The sequence below is a fragment of the Lissotriton helveticus genome, chromosome 9 (genome assembly GCF_964261635.1).
Source record: "Lissotriton helveticus chromosome 9, aLisHel1.1, whole genome shotgun sequence".
Lineage (NCBI taxonomy): Eukaryota > Metazoa > Chordata > Amphibia > Caudata > Salamandridae > Lissotriton > Lissotriton helveticus.
Genome location: NC_136070.1, coordinates 877055736 through 877073263, shown reverse-complemented (window position 1 = coordinate 877073263; position 17528 = coordinate 877055736). Strand labels below are relative to the sequence as shown.

At 40.4% G+C, this 17528-nt stretch overlaps 1 protein-coding gene across 1 annotated transcript in view; it reads right to left on the bottom strand.

Moving 5' to 3' along the window:
- The window catches only part of LOC144781944 (cytochrome P450 2G1-like), a 350994-nt gene that overhangs the window by 182609 nt on the left and 150857 nt on the right, over positions 1-17528 (bottom strand). Inside the window, exon 6 of the mRNA XM_078661037.1 lies at positions 16321-16497. Coding sequence (XP_078517163.1) covers positions 16321-16497 — 177 coding nt within the window. The remainder of the gene's footprint in view (positions 1-16320; positions 16498-17528) is intronic.

Below are 17528 nucleotides of genomic sequence, written 5' to 3'. Positions count from 1 at the left end.
TTCTACTTGATAACTGTAATCACTGTGTACTTCAAAGCCCCACTCTCCAGTTTCCCCTACTTCAAAGGCACCACTGGGTATAAAAACAGGAGTTCTCACCCTACCAACTCAGTGTACTTCTGGACCTGTGGATACTCCACCAGGAAGAAGAACTGCTGTGCTGCTGAGGGACTGCCTATCTCCTGGACTACTGCTCTGGAAGAACTGCTTTTCTGCAGTGCTGACCTGCCTGCTGCCCTCCTTGTCTGGGTGATAATGACTGTACCTGCACCAATTGAGCCCAAAGTGATTCCAAGGACTTGTCTTCTTTCCTACTGTTTGAAGTCTCAGCAACACAACAGACTTTCAACTGCTCCACAAACAGCACCTGGACTATGCCATCTGAGAGTCTGCTCTGCCAAGTTGTGTCAACCCAGTCCTGGGCCTGAAGTGGGAATGAAGTATTGCAACATAATAAATCCACACATCAACGACATTGGCACGCTTAGAACTGCAAGGTTCTAGAACATTGCTTTGCCGATTGTGCGGCACATTGCCTCCATTCTTGACACATTCTCAAATTTTGTGGCTCAATGTCAATGCATTGCTTACAGCCTGTGGCGCAAAGACACTGCATCACCTATTTGCTTCCCATATCGCAGCCCTATCGATAACACAACTACGGTACTTCACAGCAGTTCAAACCTGGACCCTGAAGCTGGCCAACACTCCATTGTGGTCAGCCTGAACGTTTGACTTTGTTCCTGCCAAGAGTGACCAGATAGCCTAGGTGGGCCCTTTATGCTTGTTAGCACGATATTTCAAGACATTCTTTTTAAATTAATATTTTCGGTTGCACTTATTGGATTTTTGTTGTTTGGTCTTGTTTTGTTCATTACATCAAGCTCTATTTTTCTATCCTGTCGTTATATCTATCTGTGTGGTGTTTTCACTGTTACTGTTTTGCACAAATACTTCAAACATTGCCTCTAAAGTTAAACCTGACTGCTCTGTGCCAAGCTATCAAAGGGTGGGTGCAGATTAGTTTAAGATGTGTGTCGTCTCCATTACCCTGACTAGGATTGTGGTTTCTGCTTAGACAAGGTGCATACTTCTGCCAATCAGAAATCTAGGTCCAGACGTACGACCATTCACTTCAGTGAGTCGCAATTTGCACAAACTAAAGTGAATGTACAACAGTGTCTCAGACACTGTTTGCGATTCCCTAATGGGGTCGCAAATTGCATACCTCATCAATATTCATGAGGCAAGTGTAATGTGCGACCACATTGGGAATGGCTAGCACTCACAGGAATAGTGGCCTGCTGGGGTCAGCAGACCACCATGTCTGTGGTTGCTTTTTATATAAAGCAGTTTTTTTAATTGCATTCTGTTTTCCTTAAAGGAAAACGGGATGCACTTAAAAAAAGAAAACATCATCTTTTCTGTTTTATTTTTTAAGGGCTGGCAGTGGTCCCTGAAAAAATATTGTTTTTGTTAATATTGAAGTTAGTAATATCAATAACAAAAATATCAATGTAACTAATATCAATATTAATATTAGTGTTATGTAATTTATTATGTATTTTATATGTTTGTTTTTATAATTTTTGTTAATTATTGTACTAGTTTTAAAATATGTGTATTACTTTTTCAGAAGTTAGTAATAATTTAGTTAAGTAAATTATGTGTTTTAGTACTATAGCAGGTTGGGGATTTATAGGGGAATAGGATGGGAAGTAATTTAATTATAGTAAATAATAAAATATTTTTTAGGAATTATTAAATATTTTTAAATACATTTTGTGTTTTAGTTCTGTAGCGGGTTGTGGGTTTATATGGGAATAGGGTGGGAAACAATTTAATTGTAATTAAGTAATATTTATTTTGTATTTATTGGTATTGATGAATATGTATATGTTAATTAATTATTAATTGGTAATTAATTTGTATTCATTGGTAATTCATTTTTACTAATTAATTAATTGGGAAGTATATTAGGTGTATTAATGTATTATTGAAGTGGGTTGTGAGGTTATAGGGTAATACATTGGGAAGTAATTTAATTGTAATTAAATATTTTTTTAGTGTTGAGTATTGATAATTGAATTATTGTTAATCAATTATTAATTGGTAATACATGTTTAATAAATGTTTTTTTAAATATTTGTTCATTAATTATTAATTGGCCACTACATTTAATTTATTATAATTCATTGATATTTATCAATAATATATTGTTAATTAATTATTAATTGCTAAATGTATTTTAATCATTATTGATTTTTTATATTGAATTATTTTATTATAAAATGTTTAATAATTATTATTCAATTGTATTGATTTTATTTGTTAAATAATGATTAATTGGTAATTGTTTTTAAAAAATTATTTATTGGTATTGTTAAATAATTTGTTGTAATTTAATAATTCAATTATTATTTTGTACAAAAATATTAATTATTTTAATTATTAGTAAGTTATTTTGACCCCTATGCTGTCCAATACTTTCCTTACTGTTGTACCCTCTGAAGTTGGAATAGTAATTGTAACCCCTACGGTATCCAACACTTTCCCTACTATTGCATCCTCTGGAGTTGGAATAGTAATTTTAACCCCTACGTTATCCAGCACTTTCCCTACTGTTACACCCTCTAAAGTTGGAATAGTAATTTTAACCCCTAGGCTATCCAACACTTTCCCTACTGTTGCATCCTCTGGAGTTGGAATAGTAATTTTAACCCCTTCGTTATCCAACACTTTCCCTACTGTTGCACCCTCTGAAGTTGGAATAGTAATTGTACCCCCTACGCTATCCAACACTTTCCCTACTGTTGCATCCTCTGGAGTTGGAATAGTAATTTTAACCTCTACGCTATCCAACACTTTCCCTACTGTTACACCCTCTGAAGTTGGAATAGTAATTTTAACCCCTACGCTATCCAACACTTTCCCTACTGTTGCATCCTCTTGAGTTGGAATTGTAATTTTAACCCCTACGTTATCCAACACTTTCCCTACTGTTGCACCCTCTGAAGTTGGAATAGTAATTTTTACCCCCACGCTATCCAACACTTTCCCTACTGTTTCACCCTCTGGAGTTGGAATAGTAATTTTTACCCCTATGTTATCCAACACTTTCCCTACTGTTGCACCCTCTGGAGTTGGAATCGTAATTTTAACCCCTACGATATCCAACACTTTCTCTACTGTTGCACCCTCTGGAGTTGGAATAGTAATTTTTACCCCTAAGCTATCCAACACTTTCCCTACTGTTGCACCCTCTGGAGTTGGAATAGTATTTTTTACCCCTACGCTATCCAGCACTTTCCTTACTGTTTCACCCTCTGGAGTTTGAATAGAAATTTTAACCCCCTACGCTATCCAACACTTTCCCTACTTTTCCACTCTATGGGGTTGGAACAGTATTTTTACCCGTACGCTATCCAATATGTGTCTAATTTATTTAAAATAATTTGTTATATATAGTTTTCATATTTTTATTTATATTATTGTTGTATGTTTCTTTATGTATTTATAAAATGTTTTTGACAATTTATAAGTTAGAGTAATTAGTTGTAAATCTTATTAAGTATATATATTTTAAACATATTTGTAACTGTTTATTTTAGTTATATACATTATTTATTTAATTTTATATTATTTTTCAACATTAAAAAAAGATTTTTCATAACGATACTTTTTACAAGGATATTTTTTTCGATATTCTTGTACTTACCTTAATGTAGATAGGACTTCAATATTCTTGACTTAGATATTTCGCCTCCGATATTTTTGACGTTGATATTTTCAACGTCGATATAATGTCAGACATACCATAAGAAGAAGCAGGTTTTATTGATCTTAATTTTGATAGGAAGATGCCTCTTTTGGATAAATTACACCTCCACACAAAATACTAGGGTAGACATTCATAGTTAGGGTTCCTGCAAAGGTAATGCAGTGCCTTCAGGTGGACTGAGAGACCTGCATTTGTCAGAGAGGTGCCCGGTATAGTTTGGACCATATTGACGTCCTCTGGCTCTTTTATTCCTTGGTCTGCTCTCAGTGCCTTCATTGGAGTCCTTAAGCCAAGGATGAGCAGATGTAGCAAAAAGTTGGTGTCATTAATTTGCAAGGTCGATGAGCTTTTCTGGCCCTATATCTCAGCTCCATATGAACTTGTAGTTTTGACCTTTGTTTTATAGCCAGTGATAGCTGGCCCAACTATTGTGTCACTATTGTTGATCAAAAAGCATATGGCAGTTCAAGCGTTTTGACTTAATGTACCATTGCTTGTGGCAAGATTTGGTTCTTAATTACGTTTTTTTATCGAGCATATTCCAGAAGGAGTCATACGAATGAACTCTTTTGATTGCCTTTCTGTCAACTTTAAATGCTGATTTTAATTTTGAACTTGGCTTGAGTATAAAGAATGGAGGGCCCGATTCGCAAAAGTAATCTGAGACAAAATCCTAACTTTACGTCATTCGGTATTCACAAAAGGCATTTAGGAGTAGTAAAGTTAGGAATCCTAACTTTACTACTCTTGCAAATCATGGTGTCACCCTGATCACTTGTAGTGTTTAATAGGGATAAAGATAAATGCTCCCATTGTTTAAATTCTGATGGGTTTGCAGTTTTTTGTATCTTGATTCTACAAAATATAATTTTCCTTTTGGGATTAAGAATGACATTGCAGAGTGGAAGGGAACCATTGCTTCATTCCTCGGTCTGACAGCAGCTGGAATATTATCAGCAAAAGTGGGTCATCATTACTCTCCAGCTTGAGCCCAACTGACACACCCTGACCTCTATGTTCAATATGATGTAATCAATTGCACTTTCATGATTTCTTGCTCTGAAAGTGCTTTGCACAGGAGAGTCTGATAGAGTGTGAATATTGGAGGGGTGTAATGCTTCAAAAGTTAATAAAGTGTTCAATAGTTTCCCTTTCTAACTTGTGAGTCCACATGAGTCGTTTTGTGTCAGAAAGCCACAAGTAAACTCTTCTTGCAGTACAGACTAATCAAGTAGCATCAGGTACAGTTTGATGTTCATATTTCCACAAACTATGATGGTTTTGTTTGTGGGAGAAAAAATATATATCTTTGTGTATTTACCACACAGATGTGGCAATCAATTCCATATCTCTCTTGTACTATCTCAAGCCTAAAGAGCTTTCTCTTCATATCCTTGAACCAATTGCTCTGAGCTACAGCTCAGTGCTTTCCACCTTCTTTACAAATCTACTCCAGCTCGAACTGAGGCCCTCCACTGCCCTCTCTGACACCTTTAACAGCTGTCAACACAAATCACACTCTGATGCCTCCCGTCTCTTACATTAAATTTAGCTCCATCTGTTGTCTGTTCAATTGTTTGCTTACACTGCAATTTGTGAATACTTTTGCACTAGTTGCTTGTAGTTTTTTGCTTATGTGGCAATTCTATTTTCTATATGGTTACCCATGTTTGGAGTGCGTCCCTTCTGAGGTGAGACTATACCCCTTTCGGAGTATGGTTACAGTGCTTTCTACCATAAAGGCTCAACAAGAATGACTCAGGGCAGAAGAAGTTTGCTCTAAAATGTTAAACTGGGAGGAGCGTCTGCCTTCTGCCTTGGTCTGCCAATAAGCTACGCTTACTTCAAATACATTTAATATGTTCCAGAGCCCTGCCTCCTGTCTTTGTTTTTTTGCATCACTTTGAGGAGTTATGTTATGTTATGTTATATGGGGGATTTCTATAGCGCTCAGCTACTCCGAGGAGTGTCCCGGCGCTTAAGATCCTTAACTGTGCAGATGGGCGGGAGAGCGGAAATACTTTACTGAGAGAAAAGCAGGGTTTTAAGACTCTTCCTGAAGGTAAGCAAATTGCCAGTGGTTCTTAGGGACAAAGGATGGGCGTTCCAAAGCTGAGGTGCGAGGAGTGCTGGAAAAGCTGTTCCCTAACATTGTTACTCAGAGAGGTTCCATTGAGTCGCGAGGAAATTTATATATTTTGTGTTTGTGCAGTATGTTGTCAAGCAGTAACTCGAGGGAACTACAGATTGATAAGGTTTCCTGCATGTGCCCAGTGGGAGATACATAATCACAGTGTCCAGAGCCCATATTGGCTTGCTTAGGTCTAGGTGTTGTATGTTCTCACTTGTGCTAGAGAAGGTAATGGCTGTGTTAGATAAGAGATCTGTGGATCCCATATACCAAGTCCTCCATTTAGTTTTCTGTTTTGAGGCTGGAGTGGTGTAGGATATAAAACCATCAAGGTTGATGGAGACTGCTGCTCCTGTTTCCTGGAAACAACGAATGTCTTGTTTTTTAAAAATAAAATTAGTCTAATCATTGTCATCCAGCTAATTTCCTAGACCTGTGATGTTCCAACTATGAATTTTAGGATTTTTCTCTCTTAAATATTTCATGGGCTTTGGAGGTGTCGCTGAATCCTATGGGTGTCAATTAGGGGCCGCCTGGTACAATACCAGAGGTTGCTGAGCCCAGTGCCCATATGCCAGGTTGGGTTTGATGTAGTGTGGCAAATGTGAGAGAAGAGCTGGTGGCCTTGCCTCTGGGAAACTTATTTGTCGCAGTGTGCTAGACCTGGCATTGTTTGGCGTGTTTCCCCTATATTTTTGCTTTCTGACCTCCTGTTGTTGATGGTATACTGGACTTCGTTTTGCTGGTGTAGTGACTCTGCACAATTTATTACTGCTATTCAGTGTGAAAGTGCTACCGCTCCTACTGTAAATTGTAGTATGATTGGTATTCCATGATTGGCATATTTGATTTACTGGTAAGCCCCTAGTAAAGTGCACCGTGTTTGCCCAGGGCCTGTACATAAAATGCTACTAGTGGGAATGCGTGCTGCTGCAACAAATGATGGATGGAATGCTGAATGAATCAAACATTCAATCCCAGTCAACAGATCTGGGTTAAATCCATAATTCTTCTGCTCACTGCGCCACCTCAGTTCGGGCCCAGGATTACGCAAGTCAGTCTTGACCCTGCTCCTCATGGGAACAGTCCAGCCTGAACTGCCAAGCCGGGTCCTCCCTGTACCGGAAACAAGCATCCTGGGACCGGTTTCAGGGTAAACCCCTCATCAGCCAGGCTAGCTTGAATCGAGTATGACAGCAAGCAAGGGACCCTTATCTGGGCAAACCCATCCCACTTAGGGTGAAAAGTGCTGCGGCAACAAATGATGGAAGGAATACTGAATTAATCAAACATTCACCCTGTCATATAATGAGGAGAAAGAAGCACATTTCTTCTTGTTACATCTCTGTTGGACAGGAATAACATTTTGATGCATTCCGAGGTGTACTAGTTTTAGTCAATCTAGGAATGCTCCAAAATCCATGACTGGATGCATGGAACACCCATGCTCCACCTGTGGAATATCTTCGCAACGCAGAGTAATGCAAAATAATGCATGACAGAGACTTGCACTGCCTTGTGCTTCTCTAAATTCCCTAATCTAAACACAGCCACGCAAGGAGGATTTCCGAGGCTTAGTAAATCTCACTGAGGCCCTTGAGTTGCCTTGTGCCACCTTGCGTGGTACAGTAGCCACAAAAATGATTCGGAAATCTGGGCCTGGACCTTTCGTTTGATGATTTAGTTCCTTAGCAATCCTAGTGTTGTTTTCTTCTTCCACAGCTCAAATATTTGTAAAAGAATTAATTGCTCTATGACAGGTTGGTACTGTTGTCACATGAGTACGTACTGTACATGTTTTGTCGCACAGCAATCAGAGATTGTCACTAATAGTGGTCTTTTTTCAATGGGTTATTAGCTTGGGTAAGCTATATTTATTTAGGGACTCTTATTCTTTAAAGGAAAGAACTCATTGGTTAGTGGTGTTATTATTGATATTAGGCACATTCTGGCCACCTTTGGTTTTGGCTGGTGGCTGTAGTGGGTCTTCAGATGCTTGGGCTTAAGGCTCATTCTTTTCTTGGTTATTGGTTTTGTTGGAGTAATTGAGTCTCTGTTGCACTGGGTCCACCCTGTGGATGTGCACATTGTCCTGGTCAGTCGGTCTTTCTTTTTTAAGTTGGTGTTTACAGTCTGCTATTATTACGTTTATAATATTTGGGACTTCGGTTAGTCTTTCTAAAATGGGTGAGCAGGCACTTATTATTGTATGGTTTTGGTTGGGCATTTAATTTGACTTTCACTGATTCTTTAATAGCGTGCATCCTGTTACCAATGCTACTGATAACGATAGCTGATTCACGTTATGCTAATTTTTTCCAAGACAGTTTTGCTGATTGAACAAAAATGCACCAGCAATTACGTTGTGAGTACTATACATTTTCTTCATAAATGCAAGTATTGTCTGAGCAGATGGGGCTTCAAATGCCTTGGTAGCTGGCTTTTTAAGTTCATAATTCTCAGGGACAATATGTGTACAGATATGGCTTGTCAACAGATTGTCTGGATTGTTGGTTGAGATAAGAAAGTTTGTACTTTGAGGAAGATTTACAAAAAAGTCATGCAACGCAGCACAGCCCCCGCGAGGCTGTGCTGCATTGTGCAACAGGGTCGGAGCAGAAGAGTGCCATATCTTCAGAGATATGGCTCTCTACTACCCTTTCCCTTGCGCTGGTGCTGATTTCAGCGACCGTGCGCCATGCACACACCTTAGCGCCATCGTTTTTGTAGAGGAAGGTTGCCCTTCTTGTACAAAATACTATGCCTAGACACGATGGAAAGCTTTTCCCACTGAAAAGCATGGAGAAATGAAAATATTTCTCGTATTAGCGCTTCCTTTAAAGGGGTGTTTACATTTGGCGCTCAACCATGTCTACAAATCTTTGTAAATTATGCTTTTGCGTCAAAAGACATGGGTGGTTGCATGGGAAAGCCTATGTTCCACACATGTAATGCCCCCTAGGCACTCAGTAACACCAAGCAGTGCTTTGCCCTTCTTTGAGGGTGCTTTCCAGCGCAAATCAAGTGTTGCGCTGGATAGTAAATAGCAAACAAAACATTTCACACTGGTTAGCATCACTTTTTTCTCCTCCTTTGTGTTGGACTCGTTGCCATGCCCCTAATGTTGTCATCATCCAGGGGAAAAGAGTAGGATTGAATGCTCAACGTGGCAGTGTTCGATTCAAAGATTGATCTAAAATATTTTTTCAAAAAGTATTGATGAAGTGTGTTCTTCATGCACTTTATTACTGGAGAGGCTTCAGGGACCTTGTGGATCTCCACTGTGGTGAATATGTATGAGTTCTTAGGGAATATAGTTGGACTGCCCGCGAGAATGTAGCCTATGGAACCATTGTGGTTATTAGCTTTTAATGAGCGTTTGTCTGCAATATGGATGTTATTTCTTGTGGAGAAAGAAGGTCTTTTGAGTAGGCTGAAATCTTCGACAGCAGGTCCTCATGCCTGCTCCCCTGCGATTGTCCTCCTGTCCAATTTGCCCGCAGTCTGCTAACCTCTGCTGCCTTCGGTTTGTGCCTCCTCTCCTCATTTTCTGCTTGTTTTTCTGAATTTCCTTCTTGTTCCTGCTGTCTATTTTGTCCCTCTCTGCTCATTATGCCTGTTATGTTTCCTCTTTCTGCTTGTTTCTGACCTTTATTTTGCCTCTTTCTACTTGTTTCTGACCTTATTTTTGCCTCTTTCTGCTACTTTCTGACTTATATTTAGCCTCTGTTTGCTCGTTTATGATCTTTATTCTGCCTCTTTCTGCTAATTTCTGACCTTTATTCTGCCTCTTTCTGCTTGTTTCTGAACTTTGTTTTACATCCTTCTGCTCTTTTCTGACTATTATTTTGCCTCTTTCTGCTCATTTCTGACTTTCATTCTGACATCATATCCACAGTGCCCAGAAACCCCCAGGGTTGACAGTGCTGTGCTATACAAATGCTTATTGATTGATTCTCCATTTTGGCTGGTTATTTGGTTGGCTGCTAAGTTTGTTAAACAGTTGCTGAAATACTTTGTGAGTCTTGGTTGGAAATGCCTTCTTTGTGGGTAATAAAGTTGTGCTGGGGCATTAGAATGGGGTCATTCCTTTGGAAGGTAATGCTTGCACTATTTCACTTTTGTCTCAGCACCTAATATTTAAAGAGTTCTCACGAGTTTATTGAGACCAAACCTTTATGCGGCGGACCTCGGGTGCCTCATCCATGAGGGATTCTGAGTCTCTTTAGGCTTTGCAGTTCTCTCTGTCAGGGTTGGTAGAGCAAGTGGTCAGATTTCAAATTGAGTCATCAGTAGATGTTGATAATATTTTAGCATTTTCTACAGGTTTTGTCCCAATACGCAATTTAGCTCTTGTGACCTGCATGCTTGCTGCATGACAGGTTCAAGAAAAATCCTCTCTCTCCTTGTGATAAAAAAGCCATAGGCCTGCTGGTTCAACTGAATGATGTTGTTGAAATGATAGAAGTCTGTAGACTATGGCAACTTTGCTCGGAAGGCAAATGCAAGCCTGGTGTGTCTGCAGGTCAAATATGGATTGCTTGGTTTCTTCAGATGAACTTGGTGTTGACTGAAGACTCTTCAGAGCATCTTGGATATCTTTAGGTAGCTTTGGTGGCTTGCCACCTTGGCATTCGTGGACCCTCTTGCTGCTTTGATCTAGCAGGTGCTAGCCTCAAGTGATAAACAGCATCGATGCTGCCTTCTTTACCTCCTCACCAATGTCATTCCTACACACACGTTCTCACAATCCATGCCCCCAACTCAGCTGCTGGTCTTGGTGGCACCACCCGTTAGCTCCCTAAGATGGTGGATCACACAAGCCCTGTAGCAGTAGGCAGGGCAGGAATTTTCTTGCCAGAGTTATCAGGCTTTCCGGCAGGCTCCTCTTGCCCTCCTCCTGCAAGTGAGGTTGAAGGGACTCAGGAAAAGCAGGTGCATTATAATTGCCAAGTTACCCTAGATACTAAGTTTCTGAGGGGGGGGTGAGAGGCAGGGAGGCAGTGCAGCAGAGTACATGGCAGAAGGTTTGGACATAAAGGAAAATAAAGAAAAACGAGAACTGCTCACTCACCTCACCTCGCCTCAAAGCTAGCACTTAGGTGATCCTTTCCCCTTCATCCGAAGTTCAGACACAGCAGTCTTAGGGGCCCATTAGGATGGCGGGGGCAATCCGCCCGCCATCCGCACCTACATTCCCCCCGCCATGTTAGGATGGCGGGGGGGGACCGCGGCGGACGGAAAGACTGTCCAACGCTTTTCTGTCCCGGTCGCAAGGCGACCGGGGCGGAAAAGGTTTAATATGTTGGCGGTGTCTATCTGACACCGCCAGCCATATTATGATGTGCTTGCTTAGGTGCTTTTCCATGGCGGCGATGCCGCCACGAAAAGGCATGCGGTCTTTACTCTGGGGGTCCCCTGCGGGCCCCCAGAGTGAAGGAGAGGTGGGGGGTGCACAAGGGGGGTACCTGTAGTACCCCCCTGCATTTGCATAGACAAAGCGGCAGGCACCACACGGAGCCTGCCGCTTTGTCTATGCAAATGCATTGATGCATTTTTAGCATTGTGGAGGGCGGTGCTGAGTGCACTGCCCGCCACAATGCTAAATATGCAGGATGCTTCCGCCACTGTGGCGGGCACATCCTAATACCCCCCACGGGACCCTCGCCCTTATGGCGGGTGGTCCCAATCCCCGGTAGGATGAAGGGGGGACTAAGTCAGCCCGTCATCCTAATAGGCCCCTTAGTGTCTCTGCTTCCTCCACACCTCCAGTCTGCTACACCACCTGCTACTGCCCCACCTGGGACTCAGCTCAAGAGCAACAGAATGTAAATTTGGGCAGTTCAGAAGGCATGAGTGCTATATGTCTGGGTAGAAAAGGAGATTAATACTGATATTGCATCTCTCAAAATAGTCTGGCATGCACTGGCTCAACATACCCAAGGTGCTGGTGGCTGACTGGGGCTCTCTCCAGGGAGGCCCGGCTCCAGTTCCAACAGCTCCAGCAACTTCAGTCCTAGTCCCACCCACCTTCACTATAGCCTATGTGTACAAAGTGAAGGGAGTCCTTTGATTTTTCTATGCTCTCAAAATGATGACCATGTGAGTTCTATATGGAGAGGTCCTTCAGACTTCAGCTTGTTTATCCAGAATACCCAATCAGGATCATTGCAGTGAAGGCACTGACAAAATTTGGAGAATGCATCATTCCTGGGTATGATTATTGGTGATTCAATGTGTACAAGTGTTGAACAATTGAAGTCAGAGAGGTGTTGTGATGTTACCATGCAAGATCGTCTTAAATTATTAATAAATGGTTGGCTAAGAGAAAGTGTCCTGTATTCAGGGGTACAATCATTCCGGAAGGTTGCTGACGATCATCTGAAGGTGAAAACATATTTCTCAAAAGAGAGAAATTATTACCATCACAGGTGTTGGGCAACAAAATTACAGAAGATGCTCACAATGATAATCTTGGAGAACTACTTATAAAAAAGTGTTAGAGAGGAGTATTGGTGACCTAGAATGGATGGTGAGATGGAGAGTTGTATCAAAGCATGTCCTCAATGTTTTATATTAGATAAGTGATTGATAACCTGTTCCTCAGCAGAACAGCAAAAACCCCCATGTCTGTTCCAGCCAGGGCTTGGGAAAGAATTTGGTTGGATTTTTAAGATCAGTTCAGATTTTTCGACCTCATTGTCATTTCATGATAGTCTTTGTTGACCATTGTAATTGATGGGCGGAACTATCAAATTTCTAAGTGCCTTCCACCTCTGTAATGAACAACTATGTATCCAAATGAGTGTACTCATGGATAATGTTGTGCAAATCACCGTTACAGACATGAGGAAAGCATTGGTGTCAAGCGCTTTAGTGCAACTTTATATTGACCCCAGAGTAATGGTATGGTGGAATATTTAATTCAAGTTTTTATTGAGTGTGTTGAGAACCATGTAAGAATGAAGAGTAATGTATTGGAGGCTGTCCAGGATGGTTATGGGCCCACAGAACACCCCATGTATTAATAGTTCAATCTCCTGAATTAATAATGTGAGGCATGAAAGCTTCCTCCACCTTGCTTCAACTTGGTTATTTGCTTTCAAACAATGTGCTATTTCTTTGCGTGATACCTGGGTGGAGGCTAGAGGTAGGAATGATGAGAGAAATTTAAGGTGTGAATCCCACAATGTAAGAGGCCCTCAAATTCCAGTTGGAGACCTTTACTTAGGTCAAAGAACTTATTCTTCAAAAAAGAGGATTGTCCAAGTACTGGGGCTCTGTGAGAGTGATTAAGTGTGTTGCATTGCTGTTTTCTGTTGAAGGGGGGCAGTGGTGGCAAGTAGTCCCATTGGGTAAATTACAAAAGTCTAAGTATGGGCCACTAGGAAGGTGTCAGCCAGTTTGGATAACTCTCCTACAACAATACTACTATGGGATCAACATCGTTGGTCACGGCAAAGAAAGGCACATGCATGTGTTTATGGTATATGGACTTACGTTGTTTAGTCTCGAATTAAGCAATTTAAATGTATCTGGTTTTCTGAATGTGTTTTCTATGTATATGATGACTCACTGTATTAATTCCGAGCAGTTTTTATTTTTTGTATATAGTTCTCTATTTTGATATTTGCATTTTGTCGATAGAAAATTACTTATTTTGTACAAAAGAGAGGTGGTGTGGTGACTTGTATACTTTTCCTTTAGGTTGTGACTTATCTATGGCACCAATTTAACCACTCTGTGTCATAGCTGATGTAATCCTGGGAATTCTAATGAGAGGTTAGACAGTTGGAAATTGAGTTGCGTAGATGGTGCTGCTGTTAAGCTGTTCACCTAATAAATACTCCCATTCACTATATTGTGTGAGATTATTCAATTCAGAAGGTCTAAGGAGAAAAGGTTTTGTGACTTCTGAGACACATTGACCTACTAAAGATAGCGAGTAAATGCACTAAGTAGGAGGAATATTTTAATTTCTGACTCTATGCACAAAACAGCAAACGTTACACCTTATACTGGCTGTGATGAGTAGCCTGTGAAAGTTGTGAGGCAGGGGGTAGATGTTGTTGAATCTGCTTGCACTGTAATTCAGCCTTGTAGTTAAGTTAACTACAGTTTGCAGTGGGACAATGGATGGTTTTATGCTTCCTGCTAAAAATGGCAATTCACGAGTCTAGTCTTGAGATGACTAACAAATGGAACCACTTTTTAAGATAATGAGGTGATGGATCTATTCAGGGTATGAAGGTGAAAGTTGTTTGATTAAGAAACACGGTGTATATGAGGGTATACTGTGAGAGTTGAGCCCAAAGTGAAACCTAAGGATTTGGCACATAGAGTTGATGGTGATGAAAAGCACTCCACTTTCACAGGTTCCAGGAGACTGGGATCAAATTTAGTCATGATGGATTTTGAGGGGAGAGGGAATTGTATTTCCTGGGGGGTTTGGAGTTCTCTCGCATCCTTATTTTTACTTGGGATAGTCAGCGTCTTAACATGGTATCTTCAATCGTTGATAATGTTAAATATAGTTCATCATCCTCTGTGAATTGGTGTAGATTTAGGACTGTGTTTTTAAAAAATAAGGCATAACTGCTCCATGTACAGACTGAATAATGCTGGTGCTAGAAATGAACCCTTTTTAATAACACAGACCACTTTGGTAAAAATAAAATAATTTAATCTGTATTTTTAAAGCGCCAATTACTCTCCCTTAGGGGTCTCAAGGACCTGGGGGCCGTTGTGGAAATTAAGTGAGCTATTACCCAGAGTCACATTGTGCTGAGCTGAGTTGCCGTCGGAGCTGGGTATCAAACCATGAACCCTGCGCTCTGAAGTCAGCTGCCCTGGCTGCTGCACCACACCTCTCCACTACCCTATTAACACTAGTTAGGATATTTTGCTTAGGAAGGATATAAAACAACTTAGGACCTTACCACTAAAACCAATGTCTTCTTTCATAAGTTCAAGTATATATGGTAATGTTCAATAATTTAGAAGGCTTCTGATAGGTCAAACAGTGAAGCAAGGCATGAATTGCCTTTGTCAAGAATATGAAATATATTATGCTGACTCTTTAAGTTTGTGATTTCAAAGATGAAACCTACTCGGAATCCTGAGTGATAGTTGCCTTGTGGCTGTTCTTTCTATGTCAGTTCTTAGCCAAAGCAGGTTGGATATTGGAATGTAACTTGTTGTTTGAGTGGGATAGACGGTGGACTTTTAGATGAGAGGGATGATATGGCTGGTCTTCATTGCAGCTGGGACTTGTTTTATGCTTTTATGATACTTGCTATCGAAATAAAGCAAATTTGATTCATTGATTGGCCACCGCTTTGGCAGTGATTTCAAAATTTGGCAGGCCGAGTAACCTCGGCCTGGCAGATATTTATTCCTCCGCCAAGCCAACGAAATGCCTCCATCCGTGAAATAATAAAGTGGGCTCTAAATTTGTACAAAAATCAGACAAAACTGCTAACATGCGTCCTTGAAGTTTGGCGATGTTTATTAAGCAAAAATAGGTAACATGCACTATCGAAATGCAAAGTGACAAGTGTTTTCCATCATTTAGAATAAGCATTTAATGCTAACCCACAACGACTGTTAGCACTTTTTACAGGTTTTCTTTGTACTCACAGCAAATGGACTATTCATGAGAGAAACCAAACCCTGATAATACTGCACAGCTTTTATATGAGAAAAGTGTAGGAATTAAAAAAAATATACATGAAGTTAATGTCAGGAAATACTAAGCTTGCTTAATTAGGAATTAGGGCTTAGTGATGCCATGCATGAGAATGAGACTAAACATATCATACCTGAATATTCCTATGCATCCAGACCCTGATTTACTAACATTTTCTGTTGCGCTCTCGGCACTTTTTTGTTCCAGCCACAATGCAAAATGCTCTCCTTGTTAAGCCTACTTTGCATGTGTTCCGCATTCTACAGCACATATGCAAAGAGAAGTTAGCCTCTAAAGATTGTTTTTGTGCAGGAAGGCAACACTTCCTACACAAAAACAATCTGACCCACAACACAGGCATCCTTGAATCATGGCATAAGGGAGCCTGCACAGGTTCAAGGGAGCCACAAGTGCACAAGCGCAAGGAGAGAGCTGAACAGCCCCATGTATGTGTAAATATGGCACAGGTCAGCTCTCTCTCTTTAACGCAATGCAGCATAGCAACTTGCCTTGCTGTCTTGCTTTGCTGGACACATTAGTAGATCTGCCCCCTCCCCCAAATGCTAAGCATGGTATTGACTATTTTGTTCATTTTAAAGCAAGGGCAGATTATTTCCCAATCCATACCCTGAACTATGTTAGTATGTGCAGTTAAATCATGAAAACATAATATATCTGATTTTGGCACCATCATAATGTGTATTTCATTGATCACAGTACCTGCTCTTTTTTGATGAGATAACAGTCAATGAAGTCTCGAGGAGAGTTTACATCAAGTGTAGCTTGGTTCTCTTTCACTCTATCCAGAAGAAATTTTTCAAAGCCTTCAAAAATGCTGAACATTTTGTTGTGAGGTCCAGGCAAGTAATACATGACTCCAGGAAACATTTCATAAAGCTGTAATAAGATAAAACACAAAAATAATCTATCCTAATCTGTCACGGAGATGTTTTTTCAGTTTTTGCTGTACTGAGGAGATTGATGTGGCTGATTAATATTACTGAAAGGGCCAAGCCCGTAAGGTTCTGGACCTATTCTAGAGTCACAATCCAATGGTTCTTTTTAGAAGCATGAAAGTGTGGAGGGGGGAAATTTGTTATTATTGTCAATGAAATCAACAAGAAATCCGTTGGAAACCTAATAACCAGAGACAACTCCATAAGGTTAGTTAATTTACTACAATGCCAAAAACAGCTGAATATAAAGACAACTCAAAATGAGCATACAGAAATACATTGGAATCAGCATGAAACCAAATCTGCGTATTTAATTGAGGTTATGTAGCATAAACAGGACCATTAGCCTAAGAAATAGGATGCAGAGGATCAGAAAGCATGAGTCCAAATGCCCCTGTATCAATGGATGGTGAGTAAAAAACATTGATCTATCACTACTCTAACGCTAAGTGACATCCCTACTTCTGCATCACCCGAAAGAAAAGTTAAAAGTTAATGGAGTCTGCCGAAGAAGTCTCCCCAATGTTACGGGGTTATGTGGCATTAAGCTACAGAGACAGGGCTCGTTCTCCAAAGCTCTCTTTCCGAAGGCAGAAGAAGAAGTGGGCACTTTCCCTATTTTCAACATCCCAATATCTCAGATATCCTTCCCAAGATGATAACACAGACTACAACAATTATGACTGGCTTCAAGATATATCCAAAAACTCCCTTTCCTCGATTAGCAAACCAACTTCCAACTTCTCTAAATCCCTTTCTAATATTGTCCCAAACTCCCTCGGTTGTCAGATCATGTATCTCCTGATGTATTTCAGTGATTTTACTTATATATCCCCTCAGATCTTTACTTTTGTTAGGGATATAAGTACAATACTGTTGGACCTTCAGCATTTGACAGATTCCACCCTCTTTTGCCAATAACACATCTAAAGCAAGACAGTTTTGCATCACCATCGCCCTTTTCTAAACCAT